The 23,854-nt window shown below is 39.9% G+C and overlaps 1 protein-coding gene across 8 annotated transcripts in view; it reads right to left on the minus strand.

Moving 5' to 3' along the window:
- TLK1 (tousled like kinase 1) overlaps window positions 1-23,854 on the minus strand; it is a 79,427-nt gene that overhangs the window by 53,874 nt on the left and 1,699 nt on the right. For 7 of the 8 annotated variants that reach the window (XM_090144013.1, XM_090144011.1, XM_090144015.1 and 4 more), the window contains one exon: window positions 688-806. In XM_090144013.1, the coding sequence (XP_090000139.1) occupies window positions 688-801 (114 nt within the window). In that variant the 5' untranslated portion in view covers window positions 802-806. Of the gene's footprint in view, window positions 1-687; window positions 807-13,154; window positions 16,775-23,854 lie in introns of those variants that run through there. The other variant, XM_090144014.1, reaches the window with a different exon arrangement.

The raw sequence follows: 23,854 nt of genomic DNA on the forward strand, positions 1-23,854 counted from the left end.
GTATTATATAGGCAACAATACTGCAGAAATTAGCCTTGGAAACTGAAGTGAACTTGAATGGGATTTGTAATAAAAGCAAACTTATTTGGTATATATATTAACTGAAGGCTAATATACAATATATGGAAGGTAATAAAGCCATAGTAGTTGATGTTCATAAGGTCTTCCCTGAAGTGTTGCATCTTGGTTTTGACACTAGAGGACAGACTGCAGAAATTCTACAATCAAAATACATAAAATAAAAAACATAAAGGTGTCTCAAAAAGTTGAAATAATTGGGTTTTGCTAATATAGACAAAACAATCTTCAAACAAAAAAAAAAATTAATTTTGAAAACAGAGGTCCGTGTGTCTATCTCAAGCATTAGTTAAGTAGTTGGCCATCTACAGAAGGAACAGCTCCTTTGAAATACTGGGAAAAACTTTCATCGCTGATCACATTAGAACAAAACCACAAAAGAGCCCGTATAATACCATACTTCGGTGTTTTTAAGAACAGTTAAATACATGAATGGCTCAGGATAAAGAAACCTATCTCAAATCAAAGTAAGTGACTAATAATAATTTTCCTGAGACTCTCTTCCATTCCAATCCTTTATCAGTAAATAGCACAGGCAATGTAAAAGAGAGACAATATAAAATAATGTTTCAAAAATGGTAGATCTGGATAACAGTTCTTAGTACTTACTTTAGCTCCAACACTGCAACTTCCAGTACTCCCAGTGCTGCCACTTACTACTCCTGTAAATCTTGCCTCTAACAATTCTTGTCTTCTTGGGTCCAGACTATGAAGCTCATCCATTGCTCCTAAACAAACAAACAAATTAATTAATTATATTCTCTAAATTACAGTAGAACATTTTACAAGTAAACCAAATATGCCACTGACCTATACAAAAAAAAAAAAAGGAAAAAAAAAATCTGTACTCCCAAACTGTCAAAATTTCACCCTCTGTTATTTAATAACAAATTAACACTAATTCTACAAATTTTGAGGAAGCTTCCCTGTATCAGAATACCCCTGTCAATTCTGGTGAAAACTAAAATCTATTAGAGGCATGTAAGAGTCATGGAACCTACAGCATGTGATACACCAACCAGTTGATATTATTAATAGATGAAAAAACAAGCAATGGGAGCAAAGCACTCTTCAGCATAAAACCTTCAATTCAGCAATGCTCTTGTTCTCAGTATTATTTCAATTATTTAGGATATCAACATGTTGATATTCTAGACAAGTAAAAATCATAGGAAAAATGAAAATGAGGTCATGGACCATAGTAACCATCATGTAAAAGGGAATACAGAGTTACTTGAAGGGCAAGGAATCAAGAAGCAGGATCAGCTATATGAAAGGAACCAGGAGTAGCAGAGTCCTTCACACAAGTGGTGCCTCCTACAGATATAGGGGGTAAAGCAGTACCCCTGGCATAAACAGAAGAAAGAAGGTGCAGGGGAATGGATGAACAAAAGGAGTTTCTGATGTACCCAGATGAGCTCAGCAGCTCAGCTACAAGAGTAGGCTGCAGTCTGATGTGTAGCCTTCTAATTTGTATTTAAATCACTTACGACTCTTTAATCAGTCTGAAAGATCATCTAGACAAACACCCTTCTGTATTTAAACAAACTGTGTTCTTTGTTTTTATCTTTTCAACTACTTGAACATTCAGTTTATCTTCAAATTGGAAACAGTTCAGTTGCTTTATCTTAAATAGGTTATTTAATGCCAAAGTCCTTATGCACTATTTAAAAACGTATCCCTCAAGCACTATGCAAAATGATACCACCTCATTTTTTGAACTAAGATACAGCTAATCAACCTTGTACTTTTCAGTCGCACTGGACAACATACATTGTCAGAAAAGTAGTTCCGAAAGGACAGGAAGTAATATTGATGTATATTCAAGTGATACTATTAAAAAAAGAGGTTTGAATTTTCTTTTCATGAAAATTAGTTTGCAACATTTGAGTGTCCATACGGACTTTCACCAAGTATCTATCGCCAAGTATCCTGACACAGGAGACAGATTATTATGACTCCTGGCTATCTCAGCAACCTTTAGCATTCAAAGACCAGACAGACCTACCATCCTCTACACACTGGCCACCCCAAGCCATGCAGCTCAGACTCCTGGCAGGGAAAGCCCTGGCTCAATCACTTTGTTAATTCAAGCTGCCTGAGTCTTATCATCAGTGTCTGCCTTGCTCCAGTGGGAAGGCCAGTGGCAGGAATAAGGTTGCCAGCACTCCTTCACACCAGGCAAAGAACAGTCAAAAAGAAGACATTTGGAAAACGTGCTGGTAGAACCTTCCTTTGACAACCAAGGCACAAGTGGCTGGCACAGCATGCCAGGTTCTGGTTCGTGAAGTGGGGATCTGGAGGCTTTTTCCAATGCTGCAAGAATGCAGGACTGGTTTCAAATTGCAGCTGGCTTATCATCTGCAGTCATAACACTGCTCCTGAACTGGGCCAGCAGAAGTTCCTCCAATTTCCATGTGTTTTCGACTAAACTCTCAGGGGAAAAGACTGCCTTACTATGTGCACACACAGCACCAAACATTCAGGAATACTCTTTAAAACTCTTGCTTCCCAAAATCTTCTTCTGTACTGCTTCCAGTGGTTTCAAGAACAAAGTGCACACTTCCTCGCTTACACAAAAATACTCCTCAAATTTACACATTGGGCAATTAGGCCTTTTTTTAAGCAGATCTGTACAACATACAGATCCATGCCACCATGTACATAATCTATACCTCAATGGGGAAGTATTCTTTAGTAAGAGTGTAAGAAACTGATGAACTTCAAATGGCCATTGTCTCACTTCATAACAGTAAAAGTGTTCAAGCATTGGCCATTCTGAAACAAATTTGTATACCAAAGCAACCCACTTACTGAAGCAGGACTAGCAATATTCAATATTCCTATTTGCTAGCCACTGCCCATAACAGTTCAGAGCTTACCTAAAATTACCAATATAACTCTAGCAAACCACATTCATACTGCAGAAACAGATACTACAATACCTGGTATTGCTTATTTTACGAAACATGGGGAAGCAAGAATCCCCATGGATAGTTAAGGCTCACTGGAAATGGCACAGAATAGAACTGCTACACAGGTTTTGGTACTGATTTATTTATTACGTGCCTAACAGCACTCTTGGGCCACTCTACCAGTTAGGAGGGCAACTGAGCGGGCAGATGGGTACATCACCACACAGATGAAGTACAACTTTTCATTTTTTTCTGTTCAACATTTAAAGTCTACACATGCTAATGAATGCACTATATTCTCTTCATTATCACTGCTGGAGTTTTGCTTTTCTTTTGCATTTAAATGTCCAGAACCACAGAGCACCGCACAATGAACACGTATGCTCCATCATCCATGTGATAAGGACAAGCCAGGAAAGCTGAAGACAAGGTTTCTCTCAACACAGAGCAAATCCCAGAGGTCTACCAAACTGCCTCCCCCAGGTAAGACGGACTTCCACATGCAGCTGTTTTTTCAAGAAAATACTGTTCTCTGTATTCCTGAGCTCACAGCCCTAGGGTGTGGGAACTGCTGAGTCACAGCCTGAAGCACTGATCGATCACCTGGGGAAAGGACCCTGTCAGCCCTGGAGCACAGATGAAGGCAATTCAGGTGTGTGACCAGAAGGGGTGGAGCCCGGCTGCACCTCTCTTAGACCTCGTTTAAGGGCCAGGAGTGGGGAAGGAGCTTTCCCCTACAAATCTAGAATCTTCTGATACAGGTAAGCAATCTTTTTCCCTTCCCTTCTCTTACAGCACCTTGCTATCGTGCTGATCCTTCTGTCGTTACACCTCTGGTGAAACGCCTTTTTCCATCACACTGATCCGTTCAATTGCTACACCAAGTTTCCTGCTTTTAAAGGCAACTTCAGAGTGCTAAAGGTACAGGACAAAGACTACTTTTTTTTTAATAAACATCAGATTTTATAAATTCAACTGCTGTTCACAAGATAAACTAAATTTACAGTTTTAAAAATACACTCACAGACCCGTTGAGCTAGCTTTATTCCTGTTACAGAAATTCAATTCACCAATTCAAAGGACATACGGTCACATCATAGAAGTACTTCACTGAGGCATATTTATGATGCTAAATGAAGAAGTGGCATTGCTACCAACCACTGCCATGCAGACATCCACTGCCTTCCACAGAAAACGCCTCTTAGATTACCCATCCTCACTATGAGCTCTAAAAACTTTTCTTCTTTTCTTGTAACCGCTCTCCAAAGCCTCTTTTAGTCATTTTGAAAAACTAAAATAACCAACACTATGTAGCTGCTGTATTTTCTTTTATTTTGGGGGGGGTTGCAGAATCTTCTGAGTTTATCTTTCAGAACTGCACATGGTCTCTAACACAGAAGTCCCAGCATACTGTCCTGTAAAGGATGCTTGTTTACCAGGAGTGAAACTTCTGAGAACTTGTTTTGCAATGGGTTATATCAAAAGTCAGAAATAACTTCAGTATCCTCAGTTACACTGTATTTCTACCTTATCAAAACAGGTGCGTTAGGAATCAGAAGATTCTCCACAGTCATTTGAATTGTTTTGGTGACCAGAAAACAATGAAGTGCAACAACACTTGTAAGCCAGGCCTTGTGTAGCAGAATACCAGCTGCTGTCTTAGCCTCCTGTAAAGAGAACCTCTTGGGACACATGCATGCTGTGATCTCCACCTTGAACAGTTCTAGATTACAGAGCAAAACTGCAGACTCAAAGGTCTTGAGAGATCAGATGTTTTTTACTAAGTATGGAATCAAGTCCCAAGCCTCAATCTTTAGTTTCAACTCTCTTTTTACCCTGAATGGACTCTTGTTAGCTGGCAATCAATTACAGTTTCCAGATGAAGAAAGATCAACAGCTTCACACACTGTCAGTTTTCAGTGATGAAGATAAAGGTCATTATGCAGAAGCCAGATTCTTCTGAGAGCAACCCTCATGATCAGACTGAGGTCCACTCCCCTGAATTCAGAGACAGCACAAACCACCTTTCACTTAGGTGAAAGGTATAATAGTTTGGTTGGGTTCCTTCAGCAGACTTCTACACATATAGCTTTTAAATGCACAACAGAATACTTCAACACAAAGCCTCATCTATTGAAGACCAGAGCTCAACAATTAACCGAAATGTAAACAGAATACCCTAATATGCTTCAAGTAGGCACTGAAGTGTTACGGGAATACACGTGGTGTGAGAACTATGCTTTTTAAAAATTAAAAAAAAAACACATTAACATTGATTATATTACCACCACATACTATCTTCACTGACAGAAACGTGCTTTTGATCAGTAAATCTATATAATATTAATTTAAAAGGGAGTGGAAAACAAGCAAGTAAAAGGTGCACATTTCAAATGGTGAGAAAAACAGTCTGGGAAGCAGACTTTTGATTTAAAAAAAAATTCCTATAGGTGTATCAAACAACCTCTGAAACTATGAACACTTCCATATTCTTCCATGCATAGAAAGCATCAGTTAACAGAATTGCCTTGCAATTCTGAAAGACTTTAAGTTAACTATTTCAGTTTGGAGTATCCCAAAAATGTATTTAACCAACTGTGATGATGCTATAATAGTTCAACTTCTTAACAATCAAGTGTGAGAACTCATTGTAAATGCGTACTGGCAGACACAATTAAAACTTTAATGTATCAAATGCAAAACATACTACAGATTTTAAAATCCTCAAGCAGTCCTGCAAAAAATGTCATATGCCTAATTCTCTTGCAAATCTCACCAACAAGAAGATGCATCCTCTTTCTGTGTGCATCCGCATGTATTTCCCTTGCATATCATTTGGGAAATAAAAACATAAAGCCATGAACATACACTCAGCTTCTTTCTTCTCTATTCTGAAAGCCTTCCTTACTGCAGAACCACTCAGAAAGGATTTTTTCATTCTGCAGGTAAATAAGGTAAGCAAGCTACTGCTCCTGTCTCCAACATAATGAAGCATTTGGTACAGAGGCAAGCTAATAGTCACATCGATCAAATTCTCTTCTTCTTAATAATAAAACTTCCTATTTATTACAGCTTATGCTTTATGCCTCAGTACCTTATTAATCCAATGGGGAACAAAGCTACTCACAACAAACAGTCAGTGAAGGAACACGGCTTTAAAATACAAGTCTAAGCGTGTGAAAAAGCAAGGCAAATCAGAATAAATGAGTAAAAGCATTAAACTGTATGGAATGAATGCAAATTTCTTCATTTTAATATTAGAAAAATACCTGTACCAATTAAAAGATAACATTTGGGTTGTGTAATTGAGAAACAAATCCAAAAAAAACCACAAAGCTGACCTGTATTGCTAAACCTTTCTTCGGCAGCATTTTTTGAGGAAATCGCAGAAAACAGTACCAGAAACAGCCTTGAAAGCTTCTAACATGCTAGGAAAACAAGTTGCAGTGCTAGCATGATGGCATTAAGCCAACCAGCAGTAATCTGGGAAGGAAGAATTCAATTCCAAGATACCAGCAAAAGCACAGCCCACCTTTTGATGAGCTCTGAAGTGCATCACCACCAAGGCCACAGTACTGGGGCTGCAGGAGTCAAAATGCTCCCTCCCAAGCTAAACCAGCAGTTAACAGGACAAACAGCAAAACACTTGAAATTTAAAACAAAACAATCCCAAACTATATATACCAAACTATATATACCCAAACAATATACATATATATTACATATATATAGCTACATATCCAAAAATCTACAGACGGTTACCAAGACTCCAGGCTTGCAGCTCTTTCAAAATACTTAACAAGAACAGCTACAGATTACTCATGACCACATATATAACCTGGAAATTCCAATAAAGAGGACTAGCTTCTTTTATGGTAGCTACTACTACAACCTCCACACAGGTGACATGAAAAACTGGAGTACTACATTTGACTTAAAAACCTTTATCGTAGGTGAAGTCAAACGGTAGCAATACATGAAGTAGGAAAGGGAAAAAATACATCCCAATGTTCAAGTGAAACTAGCTGTTTGAAAAGATTGCAAGTGATAGGAAATTCCTAATGAGAGACATATCTTAAGCCCAAGGTCAGGAAAAAAACAGAATCCATTTCATTAATCTGGAGTAATTTTAAATGAGTAGTGAAAATACAGCATTTCTCAGTCCCCGAGCTGGTAACATCAAAGGACACAAGAGGGAAAAGCTCGATAACAGTATTTTTTCACTCAAGTTATCTCCTAAATTTAGGCAGTTCTGTTTCCCAACAAACACACCTAACCACTGGGTGTCCAGGTGAACTTAAAATGCTTTTCTTAACATTCTGAAGAGACCTTTTATTCCACAAAGTGGTCCTTTTGAAATGAGGAAGACTGTCCTTTTAAAAGAACAACCTAAATATAAGCAAAATGTCATTTTTGTAAGACAGCTTCAACTTATATTTCAATTTGTTTTATACCATTCTCGTCTACTAATTTTACTATACAGGCTCCAAAGAATAACAACCGAAAGATATGGCTGAATTCCCTGTTCTGATCCAAAAAGATAAGGCCACAACATTGCTTATGAATTTTTTTTTAATTTTATTTTTTAATAGTATTCTTAGAGGCACTGCTTGGAAACACAACTAAAACTCAAATTCACGCATTTGTTGCTATTTCTTCCCCCCTTATTCCTTTATGTATATACAGTAAACTTGAAACAAATTTCAGACCTCTTCCTTTATAGCCTATCCTTCACCTAGTCATAAGGTTTTTTAACTACCCAGGTATTTTATAATTGGGATAATGTCCAAAGGAATGGACAAGAGAATGCAACGTAAGTGAAACACAACTACTGCTGCTGCTGCTGGGGTGGGGGTAGTAAAGAAAGGAGGGAGGATATTTTTCTTCGGTAAATGCTGCAGAAATAGCAGGCAGACAGATCAGACCTCTGTCTATGTAAAACAAGTAAGTAAGAAAAAAATACAATGGGCAAATTTTGGCTTAAAAGAACGTAGCAAATGTAATTTGAAAAATTCATTCCAAAGAACTTTTACAAAAGATTACAGTTGTGTGATTGCTTATGCATCCTTATTAAAATATGATGTAAAGAAAACAATGCTTTTCTGATGGGGAGAAAAAAAACCTGCCAAAATTTCCGACTGATTTCCCATGAAATAAGGACCTGAAGAGGAAGAGCTGGTCAGGCTGTTGGGTTACCTGCATTCTAAAATTCAATGCTAATTCTCCTCATGCTGAAACAACGGGAAAATCTTCTGTGTCTTTCTCCCTCTTCCCATAAGATGCAGTCTATTTATTTTTGGGAGTCCCTTGCAGTCTTTTTTTCAAATGACTGTAGATTATTATTATTATTTTTAACGCTGTCTGAAGATTGTTCATTTCACTTTTTTCAACAGCTCAACAGTTCAGAAATGTGATCCAAAACAGAGAAGAGCCTGCTTGGTGGATTGATAAGTTATTTTCTGCAAAATATTCTACAACAGAAATCAATTTTTTAATGCTAAAAAGGAAATCTAACAATCTTCAGGCTCCATCTATAGACTGTCAGTTTTTAGATTTCAATTATCTGGTCAACAACTTGGAAAGGAAAAGCGAAGTAGGGAGAAACATGCTCCTGAGTGAACTTCCACTAATGTTTTAAAGAAGGAATTATGAAGAAGACACTCGACCCCATTCCAACGCAGCGAGGAAGCATATGCAGGTAACAATCTAAGATTTTGTCATTCCTCCCACCTCTCACCTAGGTAATTTATCCTAGAGATCTCTTGGCTATTATGTGCCTCATCAGATGGCTGTAGGCAGCTGAAGCAGAGATGGATTTACAAGTTGCCTACCAAAGCTTTCATTTTGGACATAAACCAACAAAACATACTCATATGCGTGGGCATGTGCCACAGGGACGGAAACTTAGAACGGCTCATGCAAATCTCAGGGAATGATTCATACACTTGAGAGGACAATAGCTCCCCAAGGGTCTATTCTACTGTCAGTGGGGCTGAACTGGGCATGCAACCATGTCCAAGGCATGTCAGTGAGTCCTCATTTCTGACAAGTCCCTCTGGTCCTACTGAATTGATCAAAAGCTCATGAGCAACACATTGACCTCCTGAAGCAACTAAAAGTTCTTATTTCTGAGTGACATCTTCCCTACATACTGTATAGAAGTAACTGTGCTTCTCTTTAGTGACACAGGCAAGAATCTACTGCACTTTCGTAACCATAATCTACTCAAGGTTCAGCACAGTACCTACAAAAAATAAGGACAAATGCAACCAATAGAGATACTTGAAAGATGAAAAACAACTCATTGAGTAAATTACATTCCAGACCGGAGAGGAAACAACGAGCACATCTATGACATCTTTCAAGACTGAAGTCTGCCTAATAATTGATGGTGCTGATGCGTTTGAAAGCTACCAAATCTTTTCGTAATATTCACTGGAACAACCACATGCCATGTCTCATTCCAGTCCCGTTCATTATTCAAAGATAAGATTCAACATTTAATTTGGCATGAGTCCTTACAAGGCTAAGTTTTTAGCCATACTTCTTCTTTCTAACTTTTATTACAGGAATTCTTAACAGAATAGGTTTTTCCCATTTTGCCTCTGAAATTACCGTTATTACATTCACAGTGTTTCTCCCCATCTTAACAACAGCAATTGTCAAGTCTAAAATAATTAGTAAAGATAAGATATGGCATCAAACATTCAATACTGTACCTACCTATCCATTTACCAAGCATCTAACAAAATTCCATGAGCACCACATACAGGAATGGCAAACATAGCAAGTAGCACTATGAGCAACAACCACTGCAAGGTCCTGAGTCCTCTGAACAATGTTTAGCTCAATGAACAAAGGGAAAACAAAGACCACTGAAAAAAATGTACAGTATATTACGAGAATCTTGAAAACCTTTATCTTGGAATGGTCACCCCGCAACAGCAATAGTGAGGCTACGTTTCAAAATTGGTACCACTGTATCTTCTCCTCTCCTCCACGCTCCTTAACTAAAGAAAAACTGAGTTCAGCAGACCAGGTCGAGGGTATAGCAACAGAAATATCTGCCATGCCCAAACTGCAGAACAGTTCACTTGGACAAAGAATCCCCCACATCTAAGATCCTTCCCCATGCCCAGTAAACTCAAAAACAATACTGAGCTAGGGAAGAGCTGAGCATACTTCCCATGCTGAAATCTAGAATTGCAGTGTCTTTTCCCATCAAGAAGGCCCTCTTCTACTAATCAAAACAGCCACGACAGAATATACTCCACAGGAGAAGTGTCAGCAATGAATAACAACCCTCCTGAACATATCCTACTTACAAAAACTTACTCTGAACTCACAAAATTAAGAGCTTAAATAATAAAGCATTTGCTAAAGACAGATTTCCTGAGTTGTGGGCTACAAAGCTGTATGCAGAAAGAGTTTGACGAAGATCTCTGTACATCTGCAAACTACAGTGGTGATATTCTGAGCACATTCTTCAAAGGAAATGATATTTATTCCTTTAAAACCTCTTACTATTCGATTGTGAGTAATAAATTTTGCCACAATTTTTTAAATCTAGATTACTCATCCACAATTGTTCTTCGGTTTATTCTCAATTACCAAAAGTGATCAAAGAGCAGGTTCTGATTTGGCAGAAAGTTTTCAATGGCTTTTCAACACCATCAATTTTCAGCATTTAATGATGAACTGGCAGAGCCTGTGTGTATCAAAGAAACAAGTAGGTTTGTTAACACTCTTCACTGATAACTCTCCATTGCAAACATCTGAAGAAAGCCATACTTGAGAGCATGATAAGTGACTGACTATTCTTGCTAACTAAACCACTACTCTAAGCATTTAGTCCATTTAGAACAACGGTCAAATACCAATAAAGACACGTATCTTCAATAAAATCTTTTTAATTACACCATCTGATCTGAACATCTCCTTTAGTGACAGAATAATCAGAAGAACAAAGTACTCATTTAAAGTGTTTTTAATAAAGTTTCATTTAAGACCACTTCTAGAATTGGCAGCAACTGGGTAGCCAATCAGTACATCCTCCTGATGTTTCCTGTCATTTCTGATCACTGTAACCAATGACTACATGAATATAATGCTATCTGAAGTCTATAAAGCCTTAAGCCATCATTTCTTCCATTTTTGGGAGAAAGCTGCCTGAAACATAGACACATATCATAACTGTAAGGTCAAGAGCAGTAACCTTTCTGAACAACAACATTCTGGTTAAGGAAAAGCTGCATTAAATGCACTGTATCTAGGACTGTATGCTATCAAGTTAATGGAAAGACTCTGACAGTGTTACTTGGGATTTGTGGTGCTTGAGTTTTTTCACTTGTTTGTTTTTAGGTCTTCTGGAGATGTGTAGTGAATCAAGTAGAAATAAAAAGGTCCACTTAGTGCCCCTAAGAATAATAAAGCGGTGTTACTACATTGCATTGTACAGTATATCAGTAAACAAATATATGATACATAAACTAAGTTTATGCACACAATTCCTCAGAAAGGGAAAGCTTATTTGCATTTTACAGAAAGCAACTAAGGTCTTGGTCAAAGTTACAGTAAGACACCTGTGACAGAAACACTAAAAGACTGTATTCCTAGGTAGCACACATCTGCCTTCAACACAACATGATGTCAGGCGAGAGAAAAAATAACACTGCCTGGGCCACACACATGCAGGTGACACGCTGCCTGCCTATCTCTACCCTTTTCATCTCTGCAGAGGAATCTGCAGCAATTACTGCTGCTTCCAGACAGCTCTATAAAAGGCAAGCAGACAGGAAGAGAGCAGCAGAATTTGCCCTTTTCAGCTTTATTCACTGCAAAAACACATGCTCCCTGTCCCCTCTGGGGAACAGGGAGCAAGTAGGGAGAAGCATGCCCGAAGTTTATGGGTCACTTCTTGGCAACACTGACTAACAGGTCACAGGATAACACGAGTTTTGTGATACTCTAAAAAAGTGCATCACACCCTTACAAAAGCTCCCCTTTCCATCCCTCTCTACTTCTGCGCTGAAAAGCACTAAAAGCCCAGAGCAATCACAAAGAAGAAACATCCACCTAGAGAAACACAAACTTCATTTGCTGCACTCACTTACAAGGAAACAAACCAGGAGCTCTATACGCCTGAGCCCACGAAATGGCTGTTCTGCAAGAATTTAAAATGGCACAGGCCTTTTGTACATATCAAAAACAAACAGCAGCTTCTGCTATCTAAGGAAAGAGTGAATAGGAAGTTAAAAGCAGAGGTCACCTACCAAGCAGGAAGGGAGAGCAGTGCCCCCCCACCCACAGGGTTTTTCTGCTTCCCTCACTCGGAAAAAGTAAACCATGAAGGAACAAACAAACTGTATACCTTTTTCCCAAATAGATTTGTCCAGAAGTTATCTACAGAGTAAAAAATTCATTAAAACAACAAAACCAAAACCAACAACAAACCAAAACAACACAACTTCATGAAAAAATGCAGCTTATTTTCCTCAGTTACAATGCTGGTCATTTGGTATTTGAAAGCCGTACCTGCAGCAGTAGGAGCACACTGCAGTTGGTAATTCCCCCAACTTCCTAATCGCCTTACTTCCGCAGCTCCCACCGCCACCCTGCCTGTCTGATCTCCCAGGCCTCTCGGGAGCAGACGCCCAGCTCTCTGTGGGGTGGGGGTGACCGCAGCTCGCAGCACCCAGGTGCCCCCGCAGCACACAGGCCCGGCCTGCACTGCCACAGCCCAGCTGCGCCGCACGGCGAGCAACATGCTGATAAGGAGAAACGAAAAGGAAGCCTTGAGTCTTCCCCATTGTTAGCAATCTATTTCTTTCATTTCTTTCCTAACGTGGTGATCAGCTGCAACTTCAATCCATTTATACTAATAGAAGAGACTACAATTTCACATCACATATGCAAAAAAAAAAAATATATATATATATACACACACAAATATCACACCTCTAAGACTGAAGGGAGACAGTCAACTCATCTCTGATGTAACCACAAGGCTCATCAACCATTTTGGCTTTCCAGCTACACCATTTTAAGTAAAAAGGTATTGACCTCAAAACATCATCAACACTGCCTATTTATTTTTCCTTCTCAAAATAGCCATCCAGCGCACACAGCACGTAAAACACCAGAAACGGAAACAAAATTTACACTGAGAGTTTTCAGAAGCTCGCTGAGAGAACAGCACGACACCGGGCAGCGCATGCAGCCATGATCCCGTCCCTGTGCTGAGTAAGGCCACGCTAATTGCGCGACTGATCGCCGCCTGTCTCTTGTAGGCACCCCGTCTGGAGGCTAGGTGGTGCTCGAAGAATCAGGCAACCACATCTGCTCCTCCTGAGCGGCTACCCAACCAGCAGCCTCCAGCTGATAAAATACAAGCTTTGCCGCCTGAGGCGCTTCCCCAGAGCTCCGTGTAGGAAGGAGTGCCTCAGAATGCAGCTCCAAGTGAATCAGTTACACACATACACCTGATATAGTACTGACTACACCTACATTTTCCTATGCAGCATTCTCCCACTCTACAGATAGGAAGAAAAGTGAGACTTCTATGAAATCACACGTGAATCGGTGAAAAATCCGAAGGAAAAAATACATTTTAATTTTTTATTCAGCACTCATCCAGCTCACAAAGAAATATCATAAGTAATCATCCACCAAAAATCTGGCTTTAGACTTGCTCAGCATCATCATTAAAGAAATCTGCATTACAGCTGTTTCTCCTATCCAGTACTCACTGCCTAATTTTAAACCATCTTTCTTTCTGCTATACTATCACTTTCATTCATTCAAGTTTTAGAATAAAACAGACTCTCATTCTTTTCGGCGCAGTCCTTTCCTGAGGACAGCCCATCCTGCTCACTGAACAAAGAATGGACAAAACCTGCGATCACTTGGATTAGGTTTTGTAAAATCATTACAGTTAAATCCCTCAAAGCAACCAGGAATGACAAAACAGCAGCCCAATGTCTTAGACATTGCAAATAATATACAAATGTATACATACATGTACATAGATATGTTCAATATATCAGTAAAAACATGTGCAATTAACACCTATGTTGTAGAAAAACCTGGAAACACAGCTGCATGGTATCTGGAGCACCACAGAACTAACAAGTTATTTTAAGGGATAACGTTGTCACGGTGGCTCCTGTGAACCACTGCCATCACTTCAGTAAGAACAACCGTGATCCAAGCTCTCATTCCCAAACAAGAGACAAAGTAGGAGTTTTCCTTCACAGAGCTCAGGCAACAAGTAAGGGAGGACCATGGAACTCCTTGTATGGCAGAAGCGAGTTTCGCAGAGTCTTATGCTTACAAATGACTTGATAGGGATCAACCGCTAAGTGTCAACCATTTCCTCCTGATGGCAAATTCCGATGCCTTCTGCCCAGCATATGGTTAACCTTACTGGTTCCACAATCCTGACTTTGGGAATAGCTAAACACCAAGCTAAATGCACAGAGGATGTTTTTAAAAAGCAAACCATACATAGTCCTAAATCTGCAGTGGGCTTGGAGAGAGGCCTCAGAGCCATGCCAGGTTTGCTCTCCATTCCAAGCAAGCCCAGAGCCTGTGCAAGTGGGCAGAGGCGCAGGTAGGCACCGGGGGGTGCCCCTCGCCTAGGTGTGCTCCCTTAGCAAGCTACCTCAGAGCAAAAAGACAACTGAAATGTAAGATCTAGTGAAAGTAACTCAAAACACATCAGGAATGAGAACATTGTGCCAGCTGCAGTTCACAAGGAGGAAGGCACACAAGTGAGTGGCGGTCCCAGCAGTGGGGCTGGGCATGGCAGGCAGCTTGCCTAGGCACAGGGCATGCACACAACAAACCTACACACTGGCAAATTTCTACATATGTGATGGCACATCCTGACATAAACAACTGACTGTACTATGTAGGTTTCAGCACAATTTCAAAAAAGTCCACTTAAGTCTCCTGTGAAATGAACTTAAATTCTTAATAGTTAGTCACAATATCTATTCATCTAGTTACCTGAGTCACTAATTCACTGCTTTCATTTCCTACTTTCACACAACAAAATATCTTCCTGAGTACTAAAAGCTAACATTATTCATCATGCTGACGATTATTTATCAAATGAGAGAACTCATACCATAAATGTTTTGTTTTTGACAGATAACTATTTTATTGCGTCTTTGGCCACAACAAAACAGATTCAGTGACTCAGTGGATGTAACAAACAGCAACTGCAATGACCTGCCTTAACTTGAAGTCTAAAAAACCTGAGGAATTTCCATTACTAAAGACTGAAATACTAATAAAATCTGTTTTTTGCCAAAAAAACAAACATTCATTTCTACCTCTATATAATTCTAATACTGGATTCCATCTTTTGCTTGCTGTCAGGGTGCAGAGAAACTGGCAGTGCAGCCACACAGCAGTGTGCCCTCAGCATTCTGCTGGGTCATGCCCAACACTGGGCACGGCTCTGCCACCCCTTCCCAACTGGGGGCAGCACCCACACCTCAGCCACCCAGTTATGGGGCAGGCAAAGGCTGAGAGAGGGGCTCTGAGCAGGAAGAGGAAAAATGAAGTTAGAGAAGCAGAGAGGAAGCAGAGGAGCAGGATGGCAAGGCAGGTCATGCCTGAGGACAGGCACCAGTCAGAAGGGGAACCTGTGATGGGAAGGCAGCCCTGGGCACATGGCTCAGAAAGCGCACAGCCTGCCCTGAGGGCGAGAAGGGGACCCCACACAGCAACTGGCACTGCTGCCCCACAGCCATGTCCCTTACAAAGCAGGGAATGCAAAGGTGCAAGATCAACAGCAACAACAAAGCTTACACCTTTCTTTTTTTTTAAATAAAGAATGAAGAAGGAAGATTTAAGGACAATGCCAGTAAGGTGGTGTCAGACACGGGCAGGGAGCAGTAGCTGTTGTTTGCACTCTAGAAAAGCCGAACAAGGCAAGGGCTCAGAGAACAACATGCTGAGATTTAGCCAGGAGAACAAATCAGGTCAGCTTTCAATCACACCACATGAAGAGTAAAAATAAATAAATTTAAAAAAAAATCACTATTAAGGTCATTTACTGGAAACTGTTTTGCCATCATGGCTTCAGTACTTCATTTCCAAACTAAGTTATATGTTGCAAAGATACCGAATGGGAGAAAAATACAAAAAAAATACTAATGCAATACACAAAAACAAATTATGCTTTTTTGTAAACTTGATGTGTTTCCATTCCTCTGTTTGAAAGCAAAGAGCAATAGAAAAAGCTGGAACTCAAGGTATGGGAAAATCAGCATTACAAACCTAGCAACCACATTTTGTATTATCTGCAATATTCATCAACAGGTTTAGCAGAATGATATATCTGAAACTATGAAACAGGTTTTGAAGAAGTACATAATAAGATACATGATTTTAGAACATTTTTACTATAACACAACCACATTTTTTGTGTAACTTCCACGTCTAAGAGAGTAATACGGGGAATGGCAAATCCTGCTAACAGCTGTATTCCTAATGACCAAACAGCTCATCAAGACTTCACACACAATTTGTATACACAAAAAAATCAAGTGTGTCCCTACACAATATATAAAATGGACTGTTCGTTAATACTAACCACTTGGACGCTCAGGATGTGACAACATGCAGACCAGAACATCTAGTGATAATACTTAGAAGACTCACTTTTTGCTATCTAAGGCAGCCATTTCAGCTTAAGGAGCACTGTTTTGATGCTCTCAACATGTTTTGCTATGTAGGCTTCTTTTTTTTTTTTTTTTTTGAACTACACACATGAAAAAAGCTGAGCTGGTATTTCATCATGTTGAACTTCTCCCACTCTTTCCTGAGTTTATTTTTTACAAAAGGCTGAAGTTTGGAGCTTGTTTTCAAAAAAAAAAAATCACAAAGAACAAAAAAAAATGTACAAATGAGTAAAACTGAGGACAGAAAAATTTACATTCTTTGTCTAAGAACAAGCTGGTAAAAAAAAAAAAAGTATATGACTAGAAAATCAGTGTGCACTAGCTATAAATTTAATTTAAAGAATGAGAAGAATGAGCTAGTAATGACAGTGTAGTGGATTTCCAACTGATTTAAACACATTTTACATCACTATATATCCAATGAATTTTCTCATTCTAAGTCAGAACTCTTTCACACACCGAAGATAAACTTGGAATTTTTAAGTTTTCTTATTCAATTAATTCTCAGTGACCAAAGCACAGAAGGGACTGCATTATCAGAAGATCCAAGCTGAGAATTTACAGTTATTGAAGACGATCTTAAATACATCAGTCATTACAGAAAACAAGGTATTATACATCAGCTATGAATCTCATTATATTAATGTAGTATTTTGACTTGATTTTTTGAATAAAATGTTATCTTGGAGAATGGAGATCATAATGTAATATGCACAACAATGAATGTAAAGAGGTTACCTGAAACATGTCTCTTCATTGGACAGTACAGAAAGTTGAGCACAGAATCTTCTAAATACTATATGTGAACAAATATGAAGCATGATTATTTTCTAACAAGCTATATATTCTAGTTCAAAGCACAGCAAACACAGGATTACTTGCCATTCCTCTTCAGATAAACAGAAAACAAAGGCAAAAGAAAGGTTAGAAGAACATCATGAAAAATAACACAAAGGCTTTTTACTTTGAGAAATTTCAAAACTTGTAGAACATTTTTTAATACAACCTTTAATACAACTGATCGCTACTGTGGAGACTGAAAGAATTTGCTAACAAAGACCTCCAGCAACCAAAAGTCACAATCCTTTCTAAACAAATGAACATTTTTAAAATTCTCTCTACATACCAATGATAGTAGGTATGAGGTTTTTTGTTGTTCTTCTTTGTTTTTGTGGGTTTTTTTAACTAATGAAGAGCATATTATTAACATGGACATTTTGTTTTCAAATGCTTCTTTATATAATGAACATAATGGCTTATTAAAGGACATGTCCTCTCCCACCACCCTTACTAGGAATAAGTTAAGAAATAAAGACTGATCTCTCTGAGGACCCAAGGAACTAAAAAGAGGGTATTTTAGGGAATAACAACAAAAAACAAACAAGAAACCAATGCTGGCTGAAAGACAGCTGCAAAATGTCGGACAAAAGCGTGGAACCAATTGGAATGCAGTACTAACCAGAAAAAACACACCTATATTCAATGGATACAGTTATGCAGTGCACTGGCCTCACAAGTCTCAGAAAGAAGGAAAGAAAGATGTAACAGAAATTCTATTTGTAGCATCATCTGAGTTGGTCTCCCTAAAACCAAGATCTCCCAACATTCAGTGGTGGAAGAAGAATTGGGAAATGCCTCTGTTGTTAAATCCAGCTAATGTCCTGGGTATCAGAAACTCACTGAATGAAGTTCAGGACCATGATCTAAAATATATTCTTTCAGAAAAGACATTTACGTTCATCATTATTTTCCAATTTGTTACTCTTACACATATTGTTCAGAATTTTTCTTAATAAAAAAAAAAATAATACAAAAATCATCTTACACCACCAGAAGCCACAGCAGCAGGACACTTTGCTTCAAGCATCTATATGCTTTGATCTCAGGATACTGACATAAAGCTAAGTAAGTGTCACAGAACGGCTTCAGTTGGAAGGCTGCCCAGGGCCCCATGCAGTCTGGCCTTAAACACCCCCAGGGATGAAGCATCCCCTACCCTCGTGGCCTCCCTTCTTGTGCTGCAGGCCAACTCCCTAAAAGGTTAGGTATATGTGATGTCACACATCAAGACTTCCTGTTATTCCTCAAAAAACACATTTTCCTTCCTTTTCTCTTAAAGGTATAGCTGTATAAGAAATCCGAAGAAAAGGAATCCAGTACTTCAAGCTTTACAAGCAGTTATGGTTAGGCTTCATTTCCTGTAAAAGGTGTTCTGGAATTTCTTAGTCTCATCCCAAACCCTGAAGTATGGGGTGCTTTGTTCATAAGGACATTGCAAAGCACAGCAGCCTTTAAGCTTCCACTCACTTAGAGCTGTGCAGTATGGTGAGGCAAGGCCCATTTCTTAATGCTCCCACTGTTACCCCTCGGCACATGGTGGTGGTACGAGGAAACTGCTTCCCTCCCATGACATAAAAATTCGAGAAAAAAAAAACATCCGGAGGTGAAGTTCCATATCCTAAAAGCTACCAGACTCAACCATGCTCCAAAAACTCAAACCTCGGCAGTGTAAGGCAGCAGAACAACACAAACAGGACCGGAGCTGTGGGCTCAACCAACTGCAGCCTGGAAGCACCCCAGACCTGCTGCTCAGCAGCTGAGGGCAGCGAGTGGTACCCAGCACTGCATGGCAACTGACAACTCAGGGCAGGGCAGGAAGGGCCACTTTCCCTCTGCAGTGATGGGCAAGAAAGAGCGGCCACTCATTCTGTGACCAGAAATAACTATGCATTTCACAAACTACAGACATTCTGCTTCTGTTTGAGCTGGATTAAATGCAAAAACACACTTGGATACATTTGTTACTTCTTACCTAGCACAATTAGGATTCATTTTATTTGGCTTCCAGCTAACTTTATTAGCTAAAGCACCAGGAATTACGTTTCTTAAACACAAAGAATCTAAGCTGTGTAATTACTTAAATAAATGCATATAGATGCATCCCCCCCTCTAGTAAGAAGCACGATAAAATTAGACCAATTAGAATCAACTTTTCTTTAGGAAAAATAATTAAGCACAATCGCAAATAAAATTAAAAACAATTATTTAATCAGGATTTCCTGCTCACTGATTTAAGCCATGATTAAAATCAGTGATATAATTGCCACCTCCAGCCCCCCTCCCAGCACAGACTTTCCCTATGGCTCTCAGTGCCAGCCCCCAGCATGTCCAATTGCCCAGTCCTGCAGCCCTTCTGCTGGGGCCCAGTCTGAGCAAACTCTGTCAAAGCCTGCAAGTTCCTGCACTCCCACCACCTTACCATGGCCACCCCTGGGAAAGGCTGGTTACCAGGATCTTCCTGCTGGCACCTTCTGGTGCTCTGCTCAGGACAGAATGGAAGGAACGAGACCTGCAGAGAGAGGGTGCTTAGGAAGGATGCAGATCCTGAGTTTCTATCCCAAACTGAGCATCTCAATAAGGACTGAATTAAAATGTAGGGAACTGCAGGATCCAGAATAATTTCCGATGCTCACTAGCTCTTCTCTGCTGCAGTAGAACTCAATCCTTAAACACTGCACACAGTACCTCTCCCTTGCCATCTTCATTAGAAGTTTTCTAGTTATAAGTCCACCTGGAAAACCAGAGTATTTCAGAGGCCAGCTTCTGTTTAATGGCTACACTGAGTCACAAGTGGGAGCTCTGTGGAACTGCCCTCCCACACTCACGTTCTGAACATAGAAAGGTGCTCTTTCTTCCCCTTCACAACTTTAAACTTCCACTCTGAGCAACCCAGCAAATCAAATTTCCCTTTTCCTCTTTCACAGCTAAAACACACCAAGCCAAACAAAAAGAAGTTCACAAAGTTCACAAAGACAGAAGTTTTCTTTTTCCCTCATATGCTTTTAGATTTTAGTGGAGCTGCAGTTCAGGAAATATTCTACTAAATAGTATATGTTTACAAAGTTCATTCAACTTGAACTCTTGCATGTGCGAAGATCTCAGTGTGGGGATGAGATATTTAGTACTGGAGTGAACTGGGCTGGGAACAAGTATTAAAAAAAACCAAACAAACACCACCATATATGAAGAACACAGAAAGCACAGAGAGTTATTTAAGCCAGCCTTATTTTCAAAATCTCCTTTCTCCAGGTAGCAAAATTGCACAGACCTCACTTTGACCATGATACATATGCATACACTAGTCTTTCCTGGCATTTTGTAATCATTTAGAGGAAAATCCAAGGTAATATCAATACCTACCACAAAACAAAGTTATTACAAAGAAGCAAGCTTATTTCAGCTTGCTGAAGGGGAAAAAAAAAATAAAAAAAGAACATACTTGTCATTTGAATTGAGGTAATAATAAATAAATACAGCCTGTCCTTAAAAATATTGATTCTCTCTCCTTTTAAAATTGAGTAAGTTAATGCGAAATTCCATTCTAGGCAAGGAAAAACAGAAATAAAACAAAACAATCACCCAAGCATTAATCTGCTCTGTTCTCCACAGCACTTACTTCTTAGACAATCAGGTTCAAACAAGGGTCTGCATTAAGAAAGGTATTCTTTCCCCACTTCTGACTTGGGCACACTAAAAAATCTCATATAAGAATTTGGCAGTGTATTAGCTCACTATGAGAAACATCTGCAACAGAGATAGCAACAATATCACAAGCTGGAATCAGTGCATGCAAGTGGCACAACACCAAGTTTTACACAACACCTGCTGCAGTTGGCCTAAACAATCTTTTATGATTGCTGTGCTCGTTCTCAGTAAAAATATACCATCACTCTCAAATATGAAGTGTTCCCATTCTTCTTCGCTCTCACATGAACTGGTTACGTCCTTAAAATTCTCAAAGCTCTGTATCTAAATTGTAAGAAACTGCAGTAAAACAACTTACTGAGAACTTACTGATTAAAAAAATAGAACAGTTGAGTTGCTACACTGGAAGCAAACAACCACAGAAGAACCTGGAAGTCTGAATACAACCAGGTAGCGTTCACATGCATGTACCAATACACAGCCACAACAACAGTTCTTCAAACGGTATTAGAAAAACGCGATGGACTTATTTAACACACTTTCATCACCTTTTAACTTGGGACCAAATTCCAGACGTGATCCTTCCCATTCCTATTCTGGTGATTCAGAGTTGTATTTAGCACTTTGTTTTGCACCTAGTAAAGTCTGCAAAGCCAACAGCACACAAAAAAAAAAACAACCTGCAAAGCACCACACTGAACTGCCAGACACTGGTGACCTGCCTCCAACCTCAAAGGAGGAAGTACTTTAAGATACTCATGTGCGTGCCCCAAAACCTCTCTGTCCTCTCTGCGATAGCCTGGTTGCCTCCCATTTCCAAACCAGCACCCTGCAGCTGTGCAATGTGATCTCTTCGGTGCCATGTGTGAACAGCAAAGAAACTTCAAACGCCAAGCTGCATGACTGCAGTTACATGAGCTATGGCACAAGATTCAGTAAATACAGCATTTACTGTTAAGTAGTAACACTACTTAACAGTTTTCCTAAATTCCTCACAGCCTAAGTTGTATGGTTCTTGAATAAATGACTGACCAAATATACCACACATAAGTTATTGGCATATAAAACAAAGGATAGAAGGAAAGTTCGATACTGAATGGAATTGTAAATACAAGACAGTTCTGATACAAGAGAAGTGTACAGATGCAACTTTACTTAAGTGCCAATATTTTCATTTTAAAGCTCTAAAACACAAATTCACATCTACTCAGCTGGGCAATGATGCCCCTACAAGTCAAGTGGTAAGAGAAGACAATTCCTCATGAAGCACTGCTACAAACTTGTAATGCATTTCAAAAAAAGATAAATTATTTTAATTTCACCCTGTATTTCCCAAGCAGTCCCATTTCAATACTAACAGAATATTACATTAAAATTTGAGAAGCAAAACAAAAGAACTTTGAGTAACAGCTACACATGTCAGAGGTTGGTTTGACTGGTTGATTTTGGCTGGTTTCTCCATGTTAGGGCTTCAGAGAGTATTTTTTTTGGACTTGCAAAAAGAGGGTGCCAGGGGTTCCTGCTCCCAGTGGCAGGAACCTTCACATGATGAGCACCGTTGCGAAGCGGTCCCAGCAGACTGCAGGCACCGCGGTGCGAGGCACCACGCAAGGCCTGCACATCTGGCAGAGAAGCCAGCCTGGTAACGGCAGGAGTCGAGGAGAGTGGACAGGTGTCACATAAGGAAACATGGCAGGCCCAGGCCAAAGGCTCAGCAGAAGCATGGCAGGCCCACACCTAGACACACAGCACTGGTGCTAGCGTACGAGCACAGTGCAAGTCTCACCCAGGCCCACGCCCTCACATACAGCTTCCAACACAGACGGTCTGGCAGCGCTGCCTGGGCTCGCCAGTCAAGAACCAGCATGCACATAAGCTCCTTTAAATACACCATGTCTCAGGTTATTTTGAACTTGTTAGTTCGACCTGCCATCGTTCCCGCGCACGTACAAGCCAATGCCGATGAGCACACCAACCTATCAGTGTTTGACGGCCTACTGCTTTCACACAAGATGCTCCATTTCAAAATACACACTTATGAAGCAAGGCGTGCTGCTACCATCCTGCCAGCTTACGCCAAAAATAAGGATTGGAGCACCAACAGCTCACACCAACCCCCAAAGAGAACTGCCCACTGAGGCAGCGCAGCCATCACAGTGTGGGAATGCTACACAAATAAGGCCCGTTACAGCACCGTGCACAGAGCTGGGCCTTCACTGCTCTGAAACCCCATATCTGCGCAGTGCAAATTACGGCACTTGGAACAATCCAACCAAGGAGCCGTGAGAAGGGATGTAAAAAGCACCATCATCATCATCGCCGCTTTAAAAATTAACATCACAAAACTGCTTTTCCATGCCTAGATGACATGCTTACGGAACACCAGTTCTCTTTAAATAATAAATGTATATATATATAAAAAGAGAGAATATATACATTTATGTTATCTGTACGTTGTGCTGCAACAATCATTACCAGGCTTGTGCACTCGGTATCTGAAATACATCCGAAAATATCCCACACAGGCACTCCGTATGAATATTACATGCACACATCCATAACAAGTGTTGCGACACTGCTGAAACCTACTCCTAATAAAGTTAAAATCAGCTGCACGTTCAGCTGGGGGCGGCCGTTCTGCTGCCAGTCGGCTTCCAGGAGCACAAAATGCCTGCCACTTTA

This window comes from Phasianus colchicus, chromosome 7 (assembly GCF_987193195.1).
Source record: "Phasianus colchicus chromosome 7, bPhaCol1.hap1.1, whole genome shotgun sequence".
NCBI lineage: Eukaryota > Metazoa > Chordata > Aves > Galliformes > Phasianidae > Phasianus > Phasianus colchicus.